Raw genomic sequence first — 24,967 nt, 5'->3', positions numbered from 1 at the left:
CATGAGTTTGCGTTATGAGAAGAGGGGAACTTTTCTCTACAAACTTCCATCATGCCACCTCTTACTTGCCTCTTCTCTAAAGTGAAAAGCCCCAAGTGCTGCAAACTTTATTCATAGGGGAGTCGCTTCATCCCATTGATCATTTCAGCTGCCCTTTTCTAAATCAACATTAGGCTTGATCCCCTTAAGTCAATCCCAGCAACACTTTGGATCCTGGCTGGGAAAACACTGGGAGGTGCCTCTCCCTTGCATCTTGCTGATTAGTTAAGCTCTCAGTTAAGTGTGCTTTGTCCAAGAATCAGTGGCTTTGCAGATCCAGAGGTGCAAAGTGATTCCATTCAGTAAATGGGTCCAAAGTGCCATGATGGCTTGTTAACAAGCACTGCGACTTTGTGCCACTGCGTGCGTCATGCACAAACAATGTCTAGTGCTTCTGCTAAATCACTGATCAGTTTGCCACCCGGAGGGCAAACCACTGTGAGAGCCTAATTGGTCAGCAACCCAGGGAGATTCAGAGCAATAGAATGAGTCATAGCCTGAAAAAGCACCAGTGGCCGCCCTCTTGTCACAGATGGATGTGCACTTTGGGTCCCCCCTCCCACTTTTTTACATCAAATGAAAGGTTTTGGAGGATCTTGGCAAGGCCTTATCTCCCCACCAGAGTACTCCTATTATCTGCCAATTTTGCAAAGTGTATTGGTGGGGACGGATAAGGCGAGCTCATCTTTTCTTCTCCCTTTTCTGAATTTTGTTTTTAACTTTGGTGCGCCATCGTGCCTGTTAAGGGAGCACTGGTTAATTCTTCTCCTTGTTATGTATTCAGTTGATCACCCCACCCTTCCTCCCAGAAGGGGAGCACAGTCCAGCAAAACATCAACAGCAGCAATAAATGCATTTTAAAAACAGTTGCAGACATTCCCAAAAAAAATCACGTTCCATCAAGCCAGCAAGTAGCTCCAGGGTTTGCCAGGACACTGGTGCAGCCTGCTGACCTCTGTCCCACATGGGTGGGTGCTGCATATTTCAGGGTTGTTGTCAAAATATCATCGGCTGATCCCTTTTAGAACAAGGAGTCCCCATAACCTGCTGTCACCAAGCCCAAGTACATGCACATGAAATGACTGCATATTCTTACCCTTCTTTGGCCCTACCTCCCTTTTATGGTCCCCGCCCCCTCTGTTCCCTTTTTCCTATCTTTTTCCCCCAGACTGGAATTCTCTCGGGACAGGGACCTTGCCCTCTGATATATTATGGAGTGCTTTGTGTAGGATCCAGGAGAGGTAAAAGAAAGTCCTCCCTCAAGCAGCATGGAGTTGGAACTATGGAACTCGCTGCCACAGGAGGCAGTGATAGCCACCAACTTGGATGGCTTTAAAAGAGGATTGGGCAAATTCATGGAGGAGGAGAGGGCTATTGATGGCTACTAGCCACAATGGCTATTCTGTGCCCTCCACAGTTTTTGCATGGACCTTTCTGCTTTCCCTTATCATTTCATAGCCAAGTGTGATTCATGTGCACTGTCGTTTTCGCTAATCAGAAGTCAGCCCCGAACCCAGCCATGGTTTGCAAACCTAACCATGGTTACAAAGTGTGGGTTAACACTGATATTTTTGGTTAACTGAAACACCACTGAACATGAAATGTTGGTTGCTATACTTGGTCCCAAAACTGCATTATACTGGGTCAGGACATTGGCCCATGTTGTTCAGTATTTTTTTACGATGACCTGCAGCAATGGCTCTCTAGGACTTCAGGCAGGAGACTCCCCCAGCTCTACCTGGGAATGCCAGTGGGGATTGAACCTTAGAACCTTCCACTTGCAAGTCAGATGCTCTTCCATTGAGCGGTGGCAGGCCATGGGTGGTGATGACTACTCAAGCATGACATCTTAGCCTTCAATCACAGAGTCCTGTGAATGTGGCAACAAAACTCCATTTGAGTTTTGCCATATGTTAAGAGGGACCCAGCAGAAGGACCAATGTGGATGTTTTTGGAAACAACATCTCTCTCAAATAATAAAATTAAAATTTAATGGTACAATGGCAGTGTTGCACCACATAGCTGAAGGCCAAGAACTAAAACGAGTAGGCAAAAATTATGTTATTGGAAAGGTTGATGAAGCACTTGGAGAATTCATTATTGCAGTTACTCGCTATTTGAATGTGTATTAACAAAAGGCTCTTATTAGCCACACAGTCAACAAAATTCTCATGGACTTCAGGTAGAGGAATAAAATCTTGCACATAGAAACCTATCTTCATGGAGAAGCTTTCTGGTTGAACACTCTTTTATGATAACACTGGCTTTCCGCACGTAGGAATTTTTGCAAGCAGTTTGAAGTTATTTAGTCCAGTAAGGACTGTCCCATGCAGTTTTGCTGAAGGAGTACATCTATTCCTTCATTGTCCAGCTTCCTATCCTATCTCCATGTAGTAGTGACCAAGCATATGTATATTTATATATTTTCTTTTCCTAAGAAAAGCCAAAGCTGTGATAAGCACACAAGAAAGGCCTGCTGGATTAGACCAATAACCCGGTGGCCAACCAAGAGAAACCCACAAGCAAGACGTGAGCGCAAGAGCCCTCTCTCCTGCTGCTGCTGCTGCTGCTGCTGCTGCTTCTGCTGCTTCCAGCAACTGCTGTTCAGAAGCATTGCTACCTCCAACCATGGAGGCAGAGCATAGCCCCCATCATGGCTAGTAGCCATCGATAGCCCTTTCCTCTGTGAATTTATCCAGTCCCCTTTTAAAGCCATTTAGTTTGGTTGCCATTGCTACCTCTTGTGGGAGTGAGTTTTCCATACTCCTGTGGGAGTGAGTTCCATACTTTAACTATGCGCAGCATGCAGACGTACTTCTTTCTTCTCTGCCCCTGAACCTTCCCACATTCGGCTTTGTTGGATGCCCACGAGTTCCAGTGTGATATAACCGTGGCCCAAACTACATAGAATTGTGCAGCTGTCACTTAACTTGCATCTCCTCCAGTGTTTCCCTAGTAACATTTAGCTAAAGATTATGTGTTATATGATGTCTTGGCACTCCAGTTCCCAAACTCGCTGCTCCCATTTCATAGACTGCTGGTTGCATTTTTGCTAAGCATGACCAGGGACACACTGTATGTAGCAGGCCAGAATGTGGTGACAGCCATTAATTCCTCCTGAAATGCAATCTCTGAGCCATGGTGAAGGCACCAAGTTTTATTCCCATGGAGCACACTTCATAAATAACTGAAGATTGTCAGCTGCGTAACTGAGAAATGATCTCCACATTGGAGAAAATCAGGCCCAACCAGGCTGAAACTTAATGCCACCTGTGAATTAAGGAGAAGAATCACATTGAAGGCTAGCAATAGTGCTAGGAGCTTCTACGTGGAACGTTATAAGAACAGCCTGCTGAGTCAGTCCAGTGTCCCATCTAGTCCAACATCCTGTTCTCACAGGGGCCAACCAAGTGCCTGTGGGAAACCTGCAAACAGCATTCAAGCACATGACAAACTCCCCTCTAATTTCCAGCAACTGGGATTCAGAAGCACTGACTACAGAGGCAGAGCATAGTCATCGTAGCTAATAGCATTTAATAACTTTCTCCTTCTCCACAAATTTGCCCAGTCCACTTTTTAAAGCCATCTAGGTTGGTGGCCATCACTGCTTCTCTGTGGGAGCCAGTTCCATAGGAACACCATGCATTATTCTTCCTGAGCCTTCCAACATTCAGCTTTATGAGATCTCCACGAGATCTTGTGTTATGGTGGGGAGAGGGGCTTTTCCTTAACCACTTTCCCCACCCCATGCATTATTGTATGAACTTTTGTCATGTCGCTTCTTAGTCATCTTTTCTCTAAAAGAAAAAGTCCCCGATGCTGTAACATTTCCTCTTAGGGGGTTGCTCCACCCCCTTGTTCACTCCTCCCTTGTCACTGTGGGCTTGACTTTCTGGACTCAGTTGAGAACGCACGGCCGTGATTTCCGCCAGATGTTTTCTGCAACTTGGAAATGGCATGTGTCTATCTCTTAAGCTTGTTGGTACGTAGGGCAACTTTTCTTCATCATGCGATGCACTCAAGACCCATGTGCTGCTGGGCCTTTATTTTGGTTTATAAAGCCCTAAACCACTCAGGAACTACATTATGTCAGAGACCCCCTTCCCTTTGATCTCTACCTCTGGTCCCTGTGCTCAGTTGATAATACCTCACTGTCTGTGCCATGTGGTCAATAGAGAGGCCTTCAGGACACTTAGACTATCCTATGTAACAAACGAAAGCTCACTCTTGTGGCGGAGGGGCTGTGATTCTTTAAGATCATGGTGTTGGAGCTGCCCTGTTATGCAACCATTTGGGGAAGTGGTCTTCCTCGTGGTAGGGGTCATTACCAGTCACCTAGCTCATATGAACCCTTCCTTAGCTGTGCTCTTCATCAGAAGGGATAATAACCAAAGTATACAATGTAAACAGCTGCCACCCTTGATTTTGGCTGCAGAACTTGAGGATCACTGAAAAGGGGTCTCTCCTCCTACAAAAGACGGGTGGCATAGCAAAATGTGGGACATAGCGTTGTCCATCCATTGGATGCAGCACAAGCGCACTGTAGAAGGCAAAATGAAAGGGAGACAGATTTGATAAATCGTGTGGCTTCCTTTTGTTGTGGGAAATCTCCCATGCCACCAAGTCGTTTCTCCAGGTAGGACTTTGCAAATAAACAGAGACCGAAATCTATAAAGCAAAATGTCCCAGGAGAATGATATTTTATTTCCTCCTAATCCTCCCAAGGTATTTGATCATATATAGTTTTCCTGAACACTCTTAAGACAAATAACTTTATATTTTGCTTCATTAAGAGCCTGCACAGTTATTACACATTATGGGCGGTTGCCCAGAGTGGCTGGGGAAACTTAGCCAGATGTGTGGGATATAAATAATAAAATTATTATTATTACATTATGTCTATACATTTATCAGAGATTACCTTCTTAACTTACTACTTAAGGAGACAGTTTTCCATTAACTCGACAGTAGTCTCAACCACTTATTCCGTCTTACAGATGCCAGGTCACATGAACATTGGGCATTCCATACATCAGCCCTAGTCTTACTCAGACATAGACAGTGTTTCTTCACACTTTTATCACTATGTAAATGGTACAGCTATTCCTCCGAGAATTCCAGCCCATCAGATATTGGAAGTGTATGAAATACATTGTGCTATATTCATCTATGTAAAATTAAAGGAAATCATTTTTTTTTAAAAATCTTTTTTTTAAGGATTCGGTCAGCAGTATTCTAGAGCTCTGTCTCCTTGGTGATTTTTTTTTTAAAAAGGTTTTAAAGATTTTTTGAAGGGGGAAAGCCAAGAAATAATACCCTTTCACTATCCCAAGCCCATCTCACAACAGAACTAGCAATATAGGCAATAAAAACAGACGCTTCCAATTCTAAGCTTTCAGTGCCTATTGAAAAAAATTTAAAAATTGCTCAGTAGCACCTTAGAGACCAACTAAGTTTGTTGTGGGTATAAGCTTTCGTGTGCATGCACACTTCTTCAGATTGCATGCGTACTTCTTCTGGGTCATAGCATTCCTAGCAAAACATAACGTGTGATAAAATAAATAATGCAGAAAAGGGACCCAAATGGATTTCTTGAAGGCCGAAGCTTGTTTACACATCATCAGAACACAAAGTTCCAAGACAATGTTCTCTGTTACACTTTGCTCTTGCCCGTATGAATTTCTGGTAGAATCAATTAAATGAGTTTAGCATTCTAATTAAGACACATAATATATATTTGCCTTTTGCCTGTTGTGGAATTTATTGCTCTTGTATTGTAATCCTGAAAAACAACAGACACACAATGTGAATACAGCACAGTGACACTCAACATAGGAAGCTACCCTATACTGAGTCAGGCCATTGGGTGCACCTCAGTCAATGTTGTTTACACTGACTGGCAGCACCACCTTTGGTTTTCAGTTGTTGGTGGGATGTGTCTCTCCCAGCCTACCTTGGAGATGCCACTGGGCTACAGCTCATCCACTAAAAATAAAGTAATAGTCCAGTCTTCATGGTTCTGAGTCAAGGGCTGATTTGCATAGTCAGACCAATGGGCCCATCCTGCTCAGCGTTGTCTACACTGACTGGCAGCAGCTATCCAGGATTTATGCCCTACCTGGCAATGCCATAGGGGTTGAAACTGTTACCATAAAGCACCAATGCTGCAGCAAGCAAAGGCTCTAGCAGCTCAGCCAGCTGCTTGTGGCTGGAAAGCCAGACAGGATGTTTGTGACTGTTGCCATGGGAACAAAGGGGCAGTCCATTCTGTACTGAGCACCGGATGTTAGCTCAGTGTGTGTGTGTCATATGACCCGTACTGGATGTACTTGGGATGAGTTTTCTTCTTGCTGTTGTTGAGTGCAGACATGATTCTCTGTACTGATGTAAGAGGCAGAAATAAATGATGTAAATAGTTTTCTGTCTGCTTCTTTCCCCTCCCTGGGGACACCAAAGGGGAGAGAGGAAGAACGGTGTGTTCCTCTCATACATCTGAGAAGAATCGCCGGACCTCGCCTGCTTATCAGCAGAGGTTGGGAGACGCGGGGAGGTCGACAGGAATATCTGCCGGTGCCTACGCTTGTGGCACATTCCTCTGACCCAGGCAGAATTCCAACAGTGGCAGCCTTCGGATGGTTGCGATTCATCGGACATCTGAATGAGAGGCTGGTGGATTGTCCTCCTCTGCTCCAAGGAGGAAGAGAAGCGTCTGAAAGATGCCAGAGGCTCCACAGACAGCTGGTGGAAAGAAGAGGTGTTTTCCAGAGCAACAAAGTTCAAGGTATGCTGCATTTCGGGCTAAAAGTGTGAACGCAGGAAGATTAATTCCCTGGTTCACGGAGCTGCGTTTCAAAGAAAACAAGAGCTCCGGAGGAAGAGGCCTGCAGCTTGGAGGCTGAAGCCTGCATTCCACAAATTTTTGTGGTAGATAAGATGTCCTCTTGAAATGCATTGTTGCTAGGTAACGGTCCTGGGAAGTTACTGGCAAAGGGGCTGGACTCTGAGTGTGAGCCTGGGAAAGCGAAACAAAACCAGAGAATGTTTTGGCTACAAGTTTACGAGCTCTTGGAAGGGACTTTTCAATAGCAGCCTGAGTTTAGCTGCCAGGTGCAAAAAGCACAAACAACTTGCAGTTTTGCTGCGTGAGAAAGGAAAAAACAACTGTTGGATTTTACAGTTTGTTTGAGAGTGTGGGCTGGAAAGCTGAAGAGGCTTGGCTTCAAGATGGATGCCAAGAAAGGAGCTTTGCCTTGCCCACCTCCCTTAACCAATGACAATTATTCATCTTGGTCTGTAAAGATGAAGGCCCTGCTGCAGAATCAGAGGCTTTTTGATGTAATTGAAAACCCCATCCCTGCAGCACCAACCAGAGGTTGGGAATCACGGAATGTAAGGGCCAGGACTGCTATAATTCTGTGTGTCTCAGATGATCAGTTGGTGCATGTTCAGCATTTAGAAAATGCGAAAGAAGTATGGGACACGCTGCGTACAACGCATCAGAGAGATGCTGGTTCTTCAGCGTTGCTGTATTTTGAGAAATTGACCAATCTGAGACTTGCGCCTGATGGAGATGTTCAAGCGCACCTGACAGAAATGAAGTTTCTGCGTCAACAGATGGTGGAACGCAATTTTCGTCTTCAGGAGGAAGTGTTTTGCTTCATGATGATAAACAGCCTTAGCCGCACCTACAAGGTTGTTGCCAGTCAGCTTGGTTCCCTACCGGCCGCGCAGCTGACCGCGGAGAGAGTTTGTGCTGTGGTCCTGAATGAACACGACAGACTTGCTGCACTGGAAGAAAAAGACAGGGGGAGGGAAGAACAGAGTTCTAATTCCCCCACTGCTGATGCTACTGGAGAGCATGGTGTAGCATTGAGTGCTGTCCGATGCTACAATTGTGGACAGACTGGGCATCTACAGCGAAACTGTAAGAAGCCGCGCCGGTCAAGAGGAGCAAAGAGCAGCTCTACGAAGCCTGAGGCGTCAGGAAAAAGCCGTACCAAGTGCCAGGTGAAACCTGCAAAGGCTATGATGGCGAAAGGAACCACGCCAGATGTTGGGAACTCGTTCATAATTGACACGGGCGCAACGGTTCACATGTGCCCACACAGAGGACTGTTTTCGACGTTGAGGAAGCAAAGCTTCACTGTGAAACAGGCCAACGGTCAAGAGCTGGAAGCAACTGGAATTGGGACTGTGTATCTTGAGAGTCTGAACTTGACTATAAGCAATGTTTACCTGGTTCCAGAACTGAGATTTAATCTGCTGAGCGTGTCGCAGATTGCAAAGAAAGGACTGAAACTGTCCTATGATGCTAAAAGCTGCAAGATCTACAAAGATGGAGAACTGTTTCTTACTGCCAAAGAGAAAGATGGACTGTATTTGTTGACTTTTGATCAAAGTGATTACATGAAATGTAATTCCTCTGTTTCTAACGAAATCTCTCTTGCAGGTGTGACCAGTGTGACCAGTGTGAGCACCAGGAAGGTGACTAAGACGAAGAAGGTCAACAGAGCATTTCAGCGGGTGTATGCTGATGTGATTGGTCCTCTAGAACCATCTAGAGGCGGTGCAAAATATTACCTTGTGTGTGTGGATTGTTTCACTAATTATTCTTGGGTTTATATGATGGAGAAACCGCAAGAAACTTTAGAAAAGTTTCAGGAGTTTTGTGACAAGGTTAAAAGTATGCATGATGCTAACATTGATTGTCTTTTCACAGATGAGAAGCAAATTTTTCTGTTGCAGAAGTTTCAGAAGTTCCTGGATGGAAAAGGGATAGACCACAAAGTGGCAGTTTCACAAGAAGCGTGGAACAGGGGGGTCTGTGTAAAAGTGAACAAAGAATTGCAAAAGGGGATGAATGCGCAATTGCTGAGTTCACATTTGCCACATGAATATTGGGCCGAATCGCTAGCGTCCTATCTTCATGTGTGGTTGAGAAAGGTCTCAACAGAGTTGGGATGTTCTCCTTTTGAGAAGCTGTTCAATAGAAAACCTTCTGTTGCCTATTTTAAGGTTTTCGGGTCTCATGTGAGAACAGAAGCTCCAGGTGGTGTAAAGAATGCCAGAGGCATTTTTGTGGGTTATGAAAAGGGTCTCTACAGAGTAATTTTGTCTGAATCTGGTCAGGTGATTCTCACAAAGTTCCTAGAGAGTGCTCCAAAGCAAGAGCGGATAGTACAAACATTTCCCACAAGTGACAATTCAGATGATGATGATGATGAGTTTGATCTTATTGAGTTCAGTAGTACTGATGATGACAGCGATAGCTCAGACAGCTCAGTTGTCACAGTCATTGAGAGGAAATCTCACATAATGACTAGACCCTCAGAAGAGGAGGATGAACCATTGATTAAGCTTAGTACTGGTTCTCCAGAGAGTTCAAAGGTTGAACCGGTGAGCACAGAGGATCAGAACCTCATACGCAGGTCTGAGAGAGCAACGAAGGGTGTACCACCCAAGAGGTATTCAAAGGAGTTTGCTAACCTTGCATATGTTGCTATTGTAAACGACCAAGGACAGATTGAAGCTGTGTCTGAGTCAGAGACAAAGGCACAACAGAGAGTTGTTAACCGAGGTAATGCGAAGTCACACAACCAGAGAGGTACATTGGTTAAACCAGTGGCGGGTAGTTCCAAGGGTGGAACTGAAACAACAGGGGAATGTTATAAATATAACAACTGTTTGTTTTCTTCTCTGGATGACGCTTTGCTCGCAGCACACATTGATACTTTAGGGGGAGTATGTTACCATAAAGCACCAATGCTGCAGCAAGCAAAGGCTCTAGCAGCTCAGCCAGCTGCTTGTGGCTGGAAAGCCAGACAGGATGTTTGTGACTGTTGCCATGGGAACAAAGGGGCAGTCCATTCTGTACTGAGCACCGGATGTTAGCTCAGTGTGTGTGTGTCATATGACCCGTACTGGATGTACTTGGGATGAGTTTTCTTCTTGCTGTTGTTGAGTGCAGACATGATTCTCTGTACTGATGTAAGAGGCAGAAATAAATGATGTAAATAGTTTTCTGTCTGCTTCTTTCCCCTCCCTGGGGACACCAAAGGGGAGAGAGGAAGAACGGTGTGTTCCTCTCATACATCTGAGAAGAATCGCCGGACCTCGCCTGCTTATCAGCAGAGGTTGGGAGACGCGGGGAGGTCGACAGGAATATCTGCCGGTGCCTACGCTTGTGGCACATTCCTCTGACCCAGGCAGAATTCCAACAGAAACCTGGGAGCTTCTGCTTGCAAGGCAGATGCTATTCCACTGAGCTATGACCGCTCCCTCAAGAAATCACATGCCGATACATTGCTTTTGTCTGTCGAAACAAATCCTTTAAACAAGTTGAATAAATGTGGTTATTGTTTGGTTCCCCTTTAGCAGAGGATGGCTGCTTCCACACCCCCAACGGCACAATGCTTCCTGGCTGCACAGAGGCCCCCAGGCCACTCCAGCGCAGCAGACTGCCGTTGCAGAGGCCAGGGGAGGCTGATACCAGGAGGCCCAGCGCAGAAAGCAGGTCGGAGCAGTGTGCAGATGTGGATGTGGGGAGACTGGTCTCCAGGCTCCAGGACAGCGGGCAGAAGCTCCCCAGCAAAGCGGCGAATGGCGTCATGCCTGTGACGGAGTCCGTGAAGGCCTCCACACTGCATGCTAAGAGGCCTGCTCCCAGACTAGGGCCAGTCTGCAAGGAAGGTGAGTCCACGTGTTCTTTGTCACCTGTCGTCTTCTTCTACTGCAGAAGTGAATGTACCTTCTTGATGTCAACAGGAAGGCAGTTCCAGAGCGTAGATGCTTACACACACACACACACACACACACACACACAAAATTATTTCTTACAAATTTGGAACCGGTATTATGTTTCACCTATAGCAGTGGCAATGCCTCCTGTTGAAGTGCTCAAGTGGGCATGCATGAGGTAAGGTAACCTGGCAGGTAGACTGGTCCCACGTTGCTTTGTATCCTAACACCTTAAACTTGGCATGGTTGCAAATGGGCAGGTCTCTGTGCAGAGGTGCTATAGGCTGATAGGGTCTCACTCCTGCCAACAATTGTGCTGCAGCATTTTGCACTAACTGCAGCTTCTGGATCAGGCCCAAGGGCAGACTCACACAAAGCGTTTTTGTTCCAGTGGTATACTCCAGAGCTTAGGGAAACAAGCTGTGGGATGACTTGGACGCAAGTGGAGGAAAGATCTGAATGAATGCAACCGAACACTGGTAAGGGCTCATTATCAAGCCTACCTAGCGGCAGTGAAGACAGCGAAGAAGGCATCCTTTGCTGCCTCCATTGCATCCTCAACATGTCATCCAGCAGAGCTTTTCTGGGTTGTACGGGGCCCTTTACAGGCTGGCCCAAAGGAGGTGATAGAACCAATGGTAGCTTGCTATGATTCGTTTGCAAATTGCTTGTATCCACCAAGACCTTGACTCTGCTGTTATAGCAGATGACTCTCATGGGGTGTCTAGAGCACAGTCTAGTCCTGTTGTGTTGGATGAATCTCAATTAGTAAGGCTCGAGGATGTGGAAAAGGTGCTTGGATCAGTCAGGGCGACCACTTGCGCTCTAGACCCTTGACCCTCTTGGCTGATAAAATCCAGCAGGGAGGGGACAGCTGCCTGGGCCAGGGAGGTGATCAGTGCCTCTTTACGAGAAGGGGTGGTCCCTGTCTGTTTGAAGGAGGCAAAACCACTCCTTAAGAAACCTTCTCTGGATTTGGAAAACCTAACTAACTACCGGCCAGTTGCTAATTTCCCTTTCCTGAGCAAGTTTCTGGAGCGAGTGGTCACAGACCAGATCCAGGCACTTTTGGAAGAAACTTATTCTCAGGACTGCAATGCCTCAAGGACCGCCTCTTTCCATATGAACCTACCTGGACCCTGAGATCATCTTCTGAGGCCCTTCTTCATGTGCCTCCTCCTTGAGAGGTCCAGAGGGTGACAACACGAGAACAGGGCTTCTCTGCAGTGGCTCCCTGTCTGTGGAATGCTCTCCCCCAGGGAAGTTTGCCTGGTGCCTTCATTATACACCTTTAGGTGCCGGGCAAAAACGTTCCTTTTTAACTAGGGCTTTGGTTGCTTTGATTGACATCCTATGCCCTTTTAAAATGTGGGTTTTTTTGGGGGGGTGTTATTGGGTTTTTTTATTTTGATTATGTGTTTTGTGGCTTTATATTTTGATTTTATTCTGTGAACCGTCCTGAGACCTCTGGGTATAGGGTGGTATATAAATTCAATAAATAATAATAATAATGTTGTGCAGAACTTGCTAACCAAGCTTTTGGGGTTACTGTGACCAAGTTGCAGCTGCAGATGTTTGTAAGCAACTGAGAGGTGGCTGGACTTAATGGCAATCTCCTGTTATGGACCTTTACAGGACCTTTTTCCTCCCTGGAGCAGAATTGCAGAAAGTGTTGAGGGCACAATGTCAGTGGCATTTTAAAAAAGAAAAAAAGCCCCCAGTTGGTTGCTTGGCTACCAGAGTGAGAGATGAGTGGCCCTGAAATACGTTCCTCTTTCCAAGTAACTTTTATTATTTATTCCTGCTTTTTCTGACTATTGCAATCTGTACACAGCAAAGGAACTTTTGCTATGTTTCCTCTTTACCTCTTGTTGCTGGCTTTTGCATATTTTATTGTGTTAAAATTAATAAAAATGGGTTACATGCCACCTACTCTCTGAGTTATGAGAGATTCCAGGAGTCCCAGGTGCTTTCTCAGAGTTTCCTTGGAATGTGGGTTAGCGGAAACAGTGATGGATATGCAGTTTTATTTACACATATTTGCAACCTGAGCCTAAGATGGAACGGCTCTCAGCATTAACACCCCAACAGATCTTTCCTTTCCATTAGTCGCAGCTTTGGATCCAGCACGGAGCAAGCAGGTCTATGTTTCTCCAGCTTAGCTCACATAAACTATGCTGGCTTTTGTTCTCTCCTCCCTGACAGCTGGTGTGTGTGTATGTGTGTATGTTTGTGTGTGTGTGCACGCGTGTGTGCATGTAGGAAAGGTTCATCCATTAGCCTAAAGGGCACCATCCGTTAGTCGTAGCTCTTGCAGCCCAGCTCATCCTTTTGGGATGCTGAACATAATGCTTAACTACCTGGCTACAACTGTTGACCAGACAACGGTGCTGGTTTGGTGAGCTTGCTCTCATACCCTTCACAGATACAGGAACCCAAGGATTATAAGGAACTCAGGGCATAATGCCAGCTGTCAGACCCCCAACATCAAATGGAATTAAACTGTTGTAGTAAGTTGCTTGAGGAGCATGTTCTGCAGTTGCAAGCAGGGCTTGACGGGTCATGCTGTTTATCATCTCTTACTGGATTCACATGGAATCTAAGTCCCTTCCATCCAGTTTCCGCATTAAGCTAATATTTATTTTAAAATAGGAGAAGTGCAATTGTGTTCTGTTTTGCATTAGTCCAAGAGGTGCAAATTAGATTAAAAATACAGGCGAAATGAAATGATCTCCTTAGTTGCAAGGTCTGTGAGATTTTGTGTTACAGGTAATTCACGACTCAACATAATTGCACTGTTATAATTATGTTATGTTAATGACACTATGTTTTTTTTAAAAAAACTGGTTAGATCCCACATCACTTTTGTGTTGCCTTACATGGTGGGGGATTGTGCAAGTGTATTTTTTTCTGGTAAAAGAAAGAGTTCTCAATGGAGACATGATTATTAGCATTTTCCGTTTCAAGTGGAACAGTGCTTAATAACTTGCACCATATATTTTATTGGTATGTCTTCCTGGGTGGTATACTGAATCCTGATAGCTCCTTCCTTGCAGGGTTTAAAAGACACCTGCCAGGGGTTCTTCAGCTGTGATTTCTGCATTGCAGGGGGTTGCAGTGGATGACCCTGGGGGGTCCATTTCAACTCTACATTCCTATTATTCTGTGATACAGTGTGATTTTTCTTTTGATGGAAGGTTAAGAAGCAGGATTGTGGCCTGTAGATTACATGTTCTTGCTTGTTAAGAACTGAAGAGGAGCCAAACCACTGTCCCACTATGAACTTTCTCTCTCAAAAGTTCCCAGGTGACATTTTGAGCTGGGACTCCCTTTGACATACGAAGCCTCACTCACAGTCTTCTTAACTTTACTCAGTATTTCTCAAACCTGTGCTGGAAATTCAGCACACTGGTTTCCATTTCATCCTTTTATTTCAAAAATTTTAAATTGAGTCCCCCCCCCCCCCCAGTAAACAAAAATTAAATGGTAACAAGCAAGATGCATAGGACAGGACTTAACTATGAATTTAGTTCATAGGGGGGAAAAGAGGAAATCCAAACAATCATGAAGGAAGTACATTAACAGCAATATGGAAAGCCAACAAAGATAGTACGTACATTTTAAGCTAGGGTTCAAAAATCGTTTAGGTATAATTCTAGAACGCAAGTGGGGCTGATCCCTGTTGTCCAAAACATATTTAACAAATGGAGACCAAGTAACTGAGCAGGTTGTTTTAGATATACAGGATGTAAATGCATCAATGAATAACAAGCAGCTGCCATTCTTTGCTTCAAAGTATTATTATAGCATAGAAGTAAAGCAGTCTCAAAAGTAAACAAGTGTGATCATAGTTCAGCTTTCCTGATCTTTGCCCTCACTTAAAATTGACCAGGCAAATAAAGTTTCAGTTAGTTTTGCTTATTCATCTGCTTAATGATTTTCTACCAATTTATAGCATCCAGACCTCCTGAACTTGTAAAGCAGGATGATGTGATGAATATGGTTCATTTGGGGTTTATTTAACTGAAATCTATTTTTTTGTTTACAAATCTCAGCTTTGAAAAGTCTTGCAACTTCCAAATCCGGAAGTGAATTATTCAACATCTGCCTTTTCGCTTCTTGTGCTGGTGACAACACCTTAGATTATATACCTGTTTAAAATTTCAAAATGTTCTTCTTGCATTGGATAAATTTTTAATTTCTCTTCTGGTGCAGGTCTCATGCCCTCACCCTTCAGAATGGTGGTCAGGAGCAGCTAGGGGTTCCTTAAATTGTTTTGGCAATGTGGACGCTCTTGGATAACCCCAGCTCCCCTGACTCTGCTGGGGCATAAAAGAGGCAGTGAGATATTTAAAATCCTCAGCACACACTGCCTCTGAGCTGTTGGTGGCAGAAGGGAGAGCGGGGAAGATATTTTAGGTAATCTGCATGCACTGATTTTTCTAATATGCTTAAGGTGTAGAACTATGTGTTTTTAAACAACACACCAACAAAAACCACCACTTTTGGGCTGCATTTGCGCACAGTGCTAATCCAGTGTTTAGTGAAAAGGTGAAGAACCTGTAGCCCTACATTAAAAAATATAATTTTAAAAATACACTTGCCACTTTCCAGTCCTCAGGTATGATCTTATGAACAAGTCATATGTTTTTCTTAGAAAATTACCAGTTTCACAGAACTCTCAGGTTGATGCCATTTGTCCCCTGAGATTTGTCAGTTTTTAATCTGTCAACAAGGTTTAAAAATTCCGTCTCTTGTCATCATTGTTGGCATCAGTTCCTCAGACTCCCTTCCTGTTAAATTTTGTTCAGGTGCAGGAATGGCCCCTACATCTTCCAGACAGAAGACAGATGCAAAGATTGCTTCTGTGCAATCTCCTTTGAGACGTAGCAGCCTGGAGAAGGTCACTGTTATAAACTGATGTCATCTTTAAACCTTGAAGATTGAGGTTGTACCTATTCTCAATCCAGACAGACTGAAGGATGACTTAAAAGTTTGGGGCCATTCCTCTTGCTAGTCAAACCAATCATATTTAGCATTATCTTGCTGTATTGCTCTCTCCAGGTCACACATGGATTTAGATGAAATCATACTCAGTTTTTTTTCATCTTTCATTTGTTTTGCTTACAAAAGCACATCAGAAGAGTCTGCTGGATCAGGCCAGCAGCCCATTTAGCCCAGGATCCCATTCTCACAGTGGCTAAACAGTTAGTTGCCTGTGGGGAAACCAGCAAGCAGGACCCAAAAGCAAGAGCAACACTGTCCCCTCCAGCTGTGGAGGCAGAGGATAGCCATCCTGGCCATTGCTAGCCCTCCCCTCCTCCATGAATTTGCCTAATCCTCTTTTAAAGCCATCTAAGTTGTTGGCCATCACGGCCTCCTGTGGAAGCGAGTTCCATAGTTTAACTTTGCTCTGCATGCACTGCATGTCATTTCTTTTATGTGTCCTGCATCCTCCAAACTTCAGCTTCATTGGATGTCTATGAGTTCTAGACTTATGAGAGAGGGAAATAAACTTTCCTCTCTCCACTTTCTCCAGCCCATGCATAACTTCATAAACTTCTATATCATTTCACCTCTCCCTCACCTTTTATCCAAACTAAAAAGCCCCAAACGATGCAGCCTTTCTTCCTAGGGGAGTCTCTCCACCCCCTTGATCGTTCTGGTTGCACCTTTTCCGAACCTTTTCCAACTCTACAATTTCCTTTTTGAGGTGAGGTGACCCGAACAATGTAGAGTACTCCAAATGCGGCCACACCATAGATGTTGTATAATGGCATTAGGATAATGCGCCAGTTAATAACATCGAGCCCTCATGATGGGGTGAGCTGTAACTCAAGCCAAATAAATGTTTAATTTCCATTTCTGTAAACGTTCATGAGATTCCTGCATTGCAAGAGTTTGAACTAGACAAGCCTTTGAGTCCCTTCCAGTGCTACAGTTCTGTGATTCTCTGTGTGTTTTGGGACCGTTTTATGTCATCCTTTTGTGTAAGAAATGATGTTTTGTTCGTAAACGAATACCAGTTCACACTGCATCATAAACTAGACATGGGATCTTGTCTCTTTTCAAGCTTGAGGATAAACCGCTTCAAGTGTCCGTTTAAGATGTCCCCTTTTGAAGTCTTCCCTTGTTTGTTGAGTGGCCTGTCAGCTGATGAACTGCCTTGTGAGGTTTGAAGTCCGATTAATCCAATTGAACTTCCATTAAATGTGCAACAGCTTAGAAAAGCCCAGTTGTTGTTTTTCAAAATGTTGCTGTGCTTAGTGAAGACAATGATTTATTAACCTACTTTAACTTTAGATCTGCCAGTTGGAACAAGGGATGGTCAGTAGACATCGATAATGAAACAAACTTGTTTTTCATAGAATTGTAGAGTTGGGAGGGATGCTAAGAGTCATCTAGTCCAAACAATGCAGGAATCACAGCTAAAGAATCTTCAACAGAAGAGCATCCAACCTCTGCTTAAAAACCGCCACTGGGGAGTCTACCACCTTCTGAGGGAGTTTGTTCTACAGCTGAACAGCTCTTACCATAACAAAATACTTTCTGATGACCTTCATTATTGTAGTATGAATTCACTGGTACTGATCCTCCCCTCTGGAGCAGCAGAAAACAAGCTGGCTCCATGGGACAACCCTTCAGATATTTGAAAGTGGCTCTCGTATCTCCTCTCAGTCTCCTCTCAGTCTCCTCTTCTCCAGGCTAAACATACCCAAGTCCTTCAACCGTCCCTCATCAGGCTTGGATTCCAGACCCTTGATCATCTTGGTTGCCCTCCTCTGCACACCTTCCAGCTTGTCAATATCTTTCTTAAATTGTAATGCCCAGAACAGACCCGACGTGGAGTCTGACAAAGGCAGAATAGAGGAATGCAACACTTCCATTGATCTAGGCTTTTTAATCAAGATGTACAGTGGTACTTTGGTTTTCAAACAGCTTAGTTCTTGAACGTTTTGGCTCTCGAACGCCACAAACCTGGAAGTGACTGTTCCAGTTTGCAAACTATTTTTGGAAGCCGAACGTCCAACAGGGCTTCCACAGCTTCTGATTGGCTGCGGGAGCTTTTGACAGCCAATCAGAAGGCACACTTTGGTTTCCTAATGTTTTGGAAGTCGAACAGACTTCTGGAATGGTTTCCGTTCGACTTCGAAGGTACGACTGTACTTTGTGCCAGAGTTTTTCTCATAAGGAGGATGGAGAAGGGGAAGCATTTTCAACAGTTACAGATGGGTAGCCGTGTTGGTCTGCCATAGTCGAAATAAAAAAATTCCTTCCTGTAGCACCTTAAAGACCAACTAAGTTAGTTCTTGGTATAAGCTTTCGTGTGCATGCACACTTCAGTGTTTCAGTGTATCTGAAGAAGTGTGCATGCACACAAAAGCTTATACCAAGAACTAACTTAGTTGGTCTTTAAGGTGCTACAGGAAGGAATTTTTTCATTTTCAACAGGATTGTGATGGCATGTAGCCAGTAATTACAAAGAAAGATATTGCATGCCAAATGTTGCAGACTTCATTATGGGTCTTGGCCATCTATGAGTGGGACAATTTGTACAAAACAACACAATAGTTTATAACAGGATTCTGTAATGGTGTTATGCTTTTTTGTTTCCTAATTAGAAACTTGCTCAGGTTATTGAAATGAATGCAGACTTGTCCATTATGTAGAGCAGAGCTTTCCAATTTTTTCATGTTGGTGACACACTTTTTAGGCATGCATCATTTTGCGACACAGTAGTTCAGTTTTGCATCATTTGTGACACAATCATTCAGTTTTCCTAGCAAACCGAAGGTTAAGCTAGCCCCTTTCCAGCCCTGGGAAAAGCGTGGGGAGCGTTTGCATGACACACCTACACACTGCAGCCGCCACACTAGTGATACACAGTTTGGAAAGCTCTGGTGTAGAGGCTTAAATGAACCAGTCCATACTTTGAATCTGTACTGTGTTTTGCATTTCCATTCCTAGGACTATTGCCACATCCCAGCTTGGAAACTTGGATGATTCAGCTAAACTCTACAGTAACTTCATTTGTTAATTAATTAATTGATTGATTGATTGACTTCATGAAATTTATATACCGCTTGATTGTAGAAAAACAGAAAGAAAGAAAGAAAGAAAGAAGCAGTGAGGTTATTAGTAAAAGCAAAACATTTAAAAAAATTAAACTAATAATAAACTAAAAACACATCCATCTTCTAAATATCTGGATAGGCTTGTCTGAACAAGAATGCTTTTAGCAGATGCCAAAAAATAGTACATCGAAGGCTCTTGTCTGATATCAGTAGGCAGGGAGTTCTGAAGTGTGGGTGCCTCCACACTAAAAGATTGATTTCTTACAAATGTAGATTGAGCATCATTATTCCCTTTCATGATTAACAGTGCTTTGTTACTTTCCCACTCAGGTGAATACGAAGGCTTTGCTAAAGCACGATCACCTGGAGAGAAGCCAGTGATAACACGTCCTCCAGTGAGACCCCCGGACCCTCCATGCAAGGCCCCGGCGGCTCATAAGGCAGAGGCTGCCTCTGTGTGAGTAGCAAAGCAAGACACATTGAAGGAGATAAATGGCCTGGCAGGATGCTCCAGAAGGCATAGGGGGAGACCCAAAGAGGTTGCCCCGAAAGATGGGCTAATCTGTGGAGGGTGAACAGGGATGTATTTTTTATTAATTTTTAGGAATAACAAAGCAAAAATATCAGGATATCCTCAGAAACCTTCCTGGTATAAACCTCAGGCTTCCTTTCTTCCTTACTGGTGTACAGTTGCATCATATTTGCAATTTCAACCACATATGGTTGAGGGCCGGCTTTTTGAAATTGTGCAAGTTGGTTCTTCTTGGGGTTACCTGGAGCATAAAGGGCTTTAAATCTCTCCACTTTGCTTGGGGGGGGGGGGTGAGGCCTGCTCAGTGCATGAGCTGTGGGAGTACTGGGGTTTCTCTCCCCCCCCCCCACTTTGATAGATGTGGGGTAGCTCCAAGGGTTTGGGTATACACGATTTTCCTGTGCACATGGAACCCTTGGAACTGAACCCTCACATAAATTGCAATTGTACTGCAAGTTGAGCAGTTAATGTGCATAGTAACTGGCCACTGTGCAAATTTACCTGACCTCATGGAAGAGGGAGTTATGCACATTTTCCAGTCAATATGCATAATCTTTGCATTTGGAGAAAAATGTACATATATTGACTGGATTTTGTACATCCTCCAGTTGCTATGCATAAACTACCAACAGGCATGTTGATCAGAGAGTGTAGAAATGCACGTACTGATTTAGATGTTGGGGATTATGCGTAGTGGCTGGAGAACATACAAAATTCAGTTGATACATTCCCTAAGGCCTTTTGGAGAGTGTGTCTACAGAGCAGGAAATGTGCAAAATTCCCTCTTCCTGGAAGAATTATTTCCATGTTCTTCATGAGGCCTAGTGAATGTGCATGGGTGGTTAGTTATGTATATTAACCACTGAACTTACATTCCCCTGAGCATTTCCTAAGTTACCCGTAAATGCAACATAAATTATACTGGGCTCTTGGTTCTTGGATCACCCTATTCTTAGTTTAGTAAGAAAAGCAAACTAAAACCTTTCTCAGAAATAGCTCTGAAAGAAAATTATATACAGACATAAGTACATACATATACAGTTGCCACTCAAGAAAGGTGCAGTGGGTTTGGCAGTTAACCTTGCTGTAACGTGTCCCGGGGGGAGATGTTCCAAAGAGTGAATAATCTGCCATTCCTTGTGGGAGGTTGAGGAATGATGTTGACAGCTGTCTGACTAGCACATCGCCTTCTGCTTCTGCATTTACGCTGCCTCTCTGACTGTAACACAAGTGACATGCTTTGCAAACTGCAAATCAAGGCAAAGATGGTTTGCAAACTGATACCCGTTGTTCCGTTTCAGTCTCTCTGCGTGTCAGTGGCAGACCTGCGAATGCCCTGAGGGTCCTTGGTGTGTGCATTCTGCATGTGTCCTTTGCACATATGTCACATAGCCATAAAGCTAGGCAGCACATTCTTCCTGCCCTACACTCAGGGAGCATGCACACACATCTATTAGGGTTGCCATATGTCCTCTTTTTCCAGGACATGTCCTCTTTTTCATGGGTTGCCTTAGCAATCCATAGTTAAAAGTTGAAGTCTGCAAACATGTCCTCTTTTTTACTCTTCAAAATATGGCAACCCTAGATCTGTGCCTTGGCATTCCAGATTCTTCACCAAGGAAAACAATTCACCATAAACATGTGTATCAATAGAGCATAATTTTTTTGCTAGTTCTGTGGAGGAGTGTGACTTTGCAGGGGCTTCTAGTAACGTCATCCCCAAGGGCCTTTAATCTTATTTGACTACCCAACAAGCTTCCCACACTTTGGCAAGTATCACCCACCCCCTTTTCAAGTACAGTGGTGCCCCGCAAGATGAATGCCTTGCAAGACGGAAAACCCGCTAGACGAAAGGGTTTTCCGTTTTTCAATGCGCTTCGCAGGACGAATTTCCCTATGGGCTTGCTTCGCAAGACGAAAATGTCTTGCGAGTCTTGAGATTTTTTTTCGCTCCCCCCCCCTTTCTAAGCTGCTAAGCCTTTAATAGCCGCTAAACCGCTAATAGCGCTAATCCGCTAATAGGGTTGCTTCGCAAGACGAAAAAACCGCTAGACGAAGATACTCGCGGAACGGATTAATTTCGTCTTGCGAGGCACCACTGTAGATCTTTGCAGTCATCAGGCTAGAAGCTTGCCCTTATTCAAAAATAAAACCGGAAAAACAGGCTTACAACAAGCTGACCTGCACACTCCTCTCCACTTTGTGTGCTCCTATGGACTTTGAGAGTGCATCTAAATACGCCTCTCTTCACTCAAAGGTAATTTTTTGCTGGTTTTCAGGTGAGTCCTTGAAATAATAGCCTTCCTCTCCCAGGATTAGATGAAAGAAGCATTTTTTCTTTAAGGATATGGGAGGGATATTGAAAGCTATTTGATAGTAGAAGGAACTCCTTCAGGAAATGGTAGCTTTTGGAAGTTTTAAAGCAGAGTTTGGATGGCCATCACTCATGGATGCCTTAGTTGAGATTCCTGCATTGCAGGGGGTTGGACTAGATGGCACTTGGGTTCCATTCCAACTCTACAATTCTCTGATTCTATTAGTGGCCCCATTTTCTTCCATGTGGAGATGTGATGGGACGATGAGCTGCTTGTGTGTAAAATCCTAGTCCCTCAGAGTTTGGTCAAGTTTGCAAACCTCTGTCTGTAACGGAGCCCCTTAAACATGGCTCCGTCAGTCGCTGGCAGATTCCGACAGTGGTTGCTTTCGGAATCGCTTCCAACATAAAAGCTCCTTAACGGAAACACGTCTTCTGGACTCTCTGCGTGACAGTTTCCGGCGAGGAGTGGGTGTCCCTACAGGAGGTCCTGAAACCTCCCCACTGTTTTCGCTGGAAGTGTCTCTGAGCCATCCCTCCAGCTCCCTTTCCCTCAGCCCAGCTCCTCTCCCCCTACTGGTTCCCTCTTCAGCTGCTGAGTCTCTCCCAACCTGTGTGAGCCCTTTCACTTCCCTTCCTTCCGATGGCAGTTCCCTGACATCCACCTCCCCTCCAGGGCCCCCTTCATCCCCTCTCGCCCCCTCCTCTACGGGCGGTGAGGAGGCAAAACCCCGGAATGAACTTCCTTCATCTTCCGATGTCCCGAACACTTCTCTCCACCTGTTGCGGTTCCTGGTCTCGAAGTACTCCTCCTCCTCAGAGTCCATCTCCCCTTCCCCTTCCGATTCCGAGAATCCTTCCAACTCCTCCTCCTCATCGGTGGTCCCAAAGTATTCCCTCCGGAACCTCTCCACAGGCTGAGGTTTCCTTGGGAACCTTTGATGGAACGTTTCTATCAATACCTCGTCATTGATATCTTCTGCCATTACCCAAGTGTTTTCTGACTCCGGTTCTCCTTCCCACGCTACCAAATACTCCACCTGATCCCCCTTCCATCTGGCGTCGAGGATTTCTGCCACATGGCTGCTGCATTCCCTTTCTTCTATGACCGGTCCCCGAGTGGCCATCCCTTCTCGTCCCCCCTCATACGGTGACAGTAACGACCTGTGAAATACTGGGTGCAGTTTCATGTGGTTGGGTAACCGGAGCCTGAAAGCCACTGGGTTGACCTGTTGAATGACCTCAAAGGGACCCAATCTCCTGGGTCTTAATTTCTTACAACCTCCTTTGAACGGCAACCCTTGGGTTGACAGCCACACCCTATCTCCCACCCTTATGGTTTCACCTTCCCTTCGGTTCTTGTCTGCCTGCCTCTTGTATTCTTCCTTCGCCCTTTCTAAGTTGAGTTGGAGCTGACGATGGATTGCTTCCATTTCTTCTACAAAATGCTCGGCTGCCGGGACACCCCATCTCTCCCCTTCTCCCCCTGGGAAAGCCCTGGGATGACACCCATAATTAGCCAAGAAGGGGCTCATCCCTGTGGACACATTCTCGGCATTGTTGTAGGCAAATTCCGCCAGCGCCAACTTTTCTACCCAGTCATTCTCTCTGTCATTGACATAACACCTCAGGTATTGCTGGAGGACCCCGTTTGCTCTTTCCGCCTGCCCGTTGGTTTCAGGGTGCCGGGCAGTCGAAAAGTTGACCTCCACCTGCAGTAAGCTCATGAGCTTCCTCCAGAACCTGGAAGTAAATTGTTTTCCTCGGTCTGAGACCACCCTCAATGGCACCCCGTGCAACCTAAAAATGTGTTCTACAAATAACTTCGCTGTCTCTTCCGCCGTGACTGCATGCGAGCAGGCTACAAAGTGGCACATCTTTGTTAGTAGGTCTACCACCACCATGATGGCTGTTTTCCCCTTGGACTTCGGCAGATCAGTCATAAAATCTATCGACACTGCCTCCCAAGGTCGTTCTGGGGTTGGTAAGGGTTCTAATAGCCCCGCCGGTGCCCGCCTCTCCCCTTTGGCTCGCTGGCATTGCTCACACCCTCTTACATACTCCCGTACATCTTCCCTCACCTTAGGCCACCAAAATTCCCTGGTGACCAACCACATGGTTTTGTGTTGTCCAAAATGCCCCGCCGTGGGGCTGTCGTGCAACTGCTTGAGTACCCTCCCCCTTAAGTCTCCTTCAGGGATATACAGTGCCCCTTTGTAATACAAAGCTCCATTTCTTTCCTCGAAACCCCCTGGTTCCTCTCCCTCACCCCTAAGACCTCTGAGCTTATTCTGGGCGTATTCATCATTCTCTGTTTCCTCTACCAGTTCTCTTTGTCCCACCAATGCCGCCCCACACACCCAGCGGTCCTCTGGAATGACATGTCTCTCTTCGGGTGCTCCCTCCCCCTCCAAATATTCAGGTTTGCGTGAGAGAGCGTCCGCCCTAATGTTCTCTGGGCCTGGCACGTAACAAATCTCAAAGTTAAATTTGGAGAACTCCTGGGCCCATCTCACTTGCCGTTGGTTGAGCACTCGTGCCGTCCTCCAATACTCTAGGTTCTTGTGGTCAGTGCACACTTGCACCTTATGTTGTGCGCCAATTAGCAGGTGCCTCCATCTCCGGAACGCCTCATGAATGGCTAGTAGTTCTCGGTCATACACCGTGTAGTTCCTCTCGGATTTGTTCAGCTTTCGCGAAAAAAAGGCACACGGTCTCCACTCTGACTCCTCCTTCCCTGGCTGCAGAAGCACCGCCCCAATAGCTCTGTCTGATGCGTCAGTTTCCACTCTCATCGGTTTTTGTAAATCCACATGCAGGAGTTGTTGTTCCGAGGCGAAGGCCCTTTTTAGTTCCTCAAATGCTCGCTCCGCCTCCTCAGTCCAAACGAACTTCTTCTTACTGCTGAGACAGTCCGTAATGGGCGCCGTCAGGTGGGCAAAGTTTCGGATGAACTTACGATAGAAGTTCCCAAAACCTAGGAACCTCTGCACATCCTTCCTTGTTTTGGGTGTTTTCCATTCCAGCACCGCCTGGACCTTGCCGGGATCCATGGCCAATCCCTTGTCTGACAGGCGATACCCCAGGAATTCCACCTCCTTGGTATGAAACTGACACTTCTCCAGTTTCACCCACAGCTGGTTGGCTTGCAGCCTGCTCAACACTTCTCTGACGTCTCTCACATGCTGCTCCTCATTCTCAGAATACACCAACACGTCGTCTAAGAAGGCCACACAATTCTTGTAAAGCAAAGGCCCCAGGACGTGGTTC

General features: G+C 45.2%; 1 protein-coding gene across 3 annotated transcripts in view; it reads left to right on the top strand.

Moving 5' to 3' along the window:
* OPHN1 (oligophrenin 1) overlaps positions 1-24,967 on the top strand; it is a 130,597-nt gene that overhangs the window by 96,497 nt on the left and 9,133 nt on the right. For all 3 annotated transcript variants that reach the window (XM_080989790.1, XM_080989792.1, XM_080989791.1), the window contains 2 exons: positions 10,414-10,728; positions 19,182-19,308. In XM_080989790.1, coding sequence (XP_080845916.1) covers positions 10,414-10,728; positions 19,182-19,308 — 442 coding nt within the window. The remainder of the gene's footprint in view (positions 1-10,413; positions 10,729-19,181; positions 19,309-24,967) is intronic.

Source organism: Podarcis pityusensis (genome assembly GCF_964106645.2).
Source record: "Podarcis pityusensis genome assembly, chromosome: Z".
NCBI lineage: Eukaryota > Metazoa > Chordata > Lepidosauria > Squamata > Lacertidae > Podarcis > Podarcis pityusensis.
The sequence above is the reverse complement of the archived record's forward strand: the minus strand, read 5'-3'. Positions and strand labels throughout refer to the sequence as shown.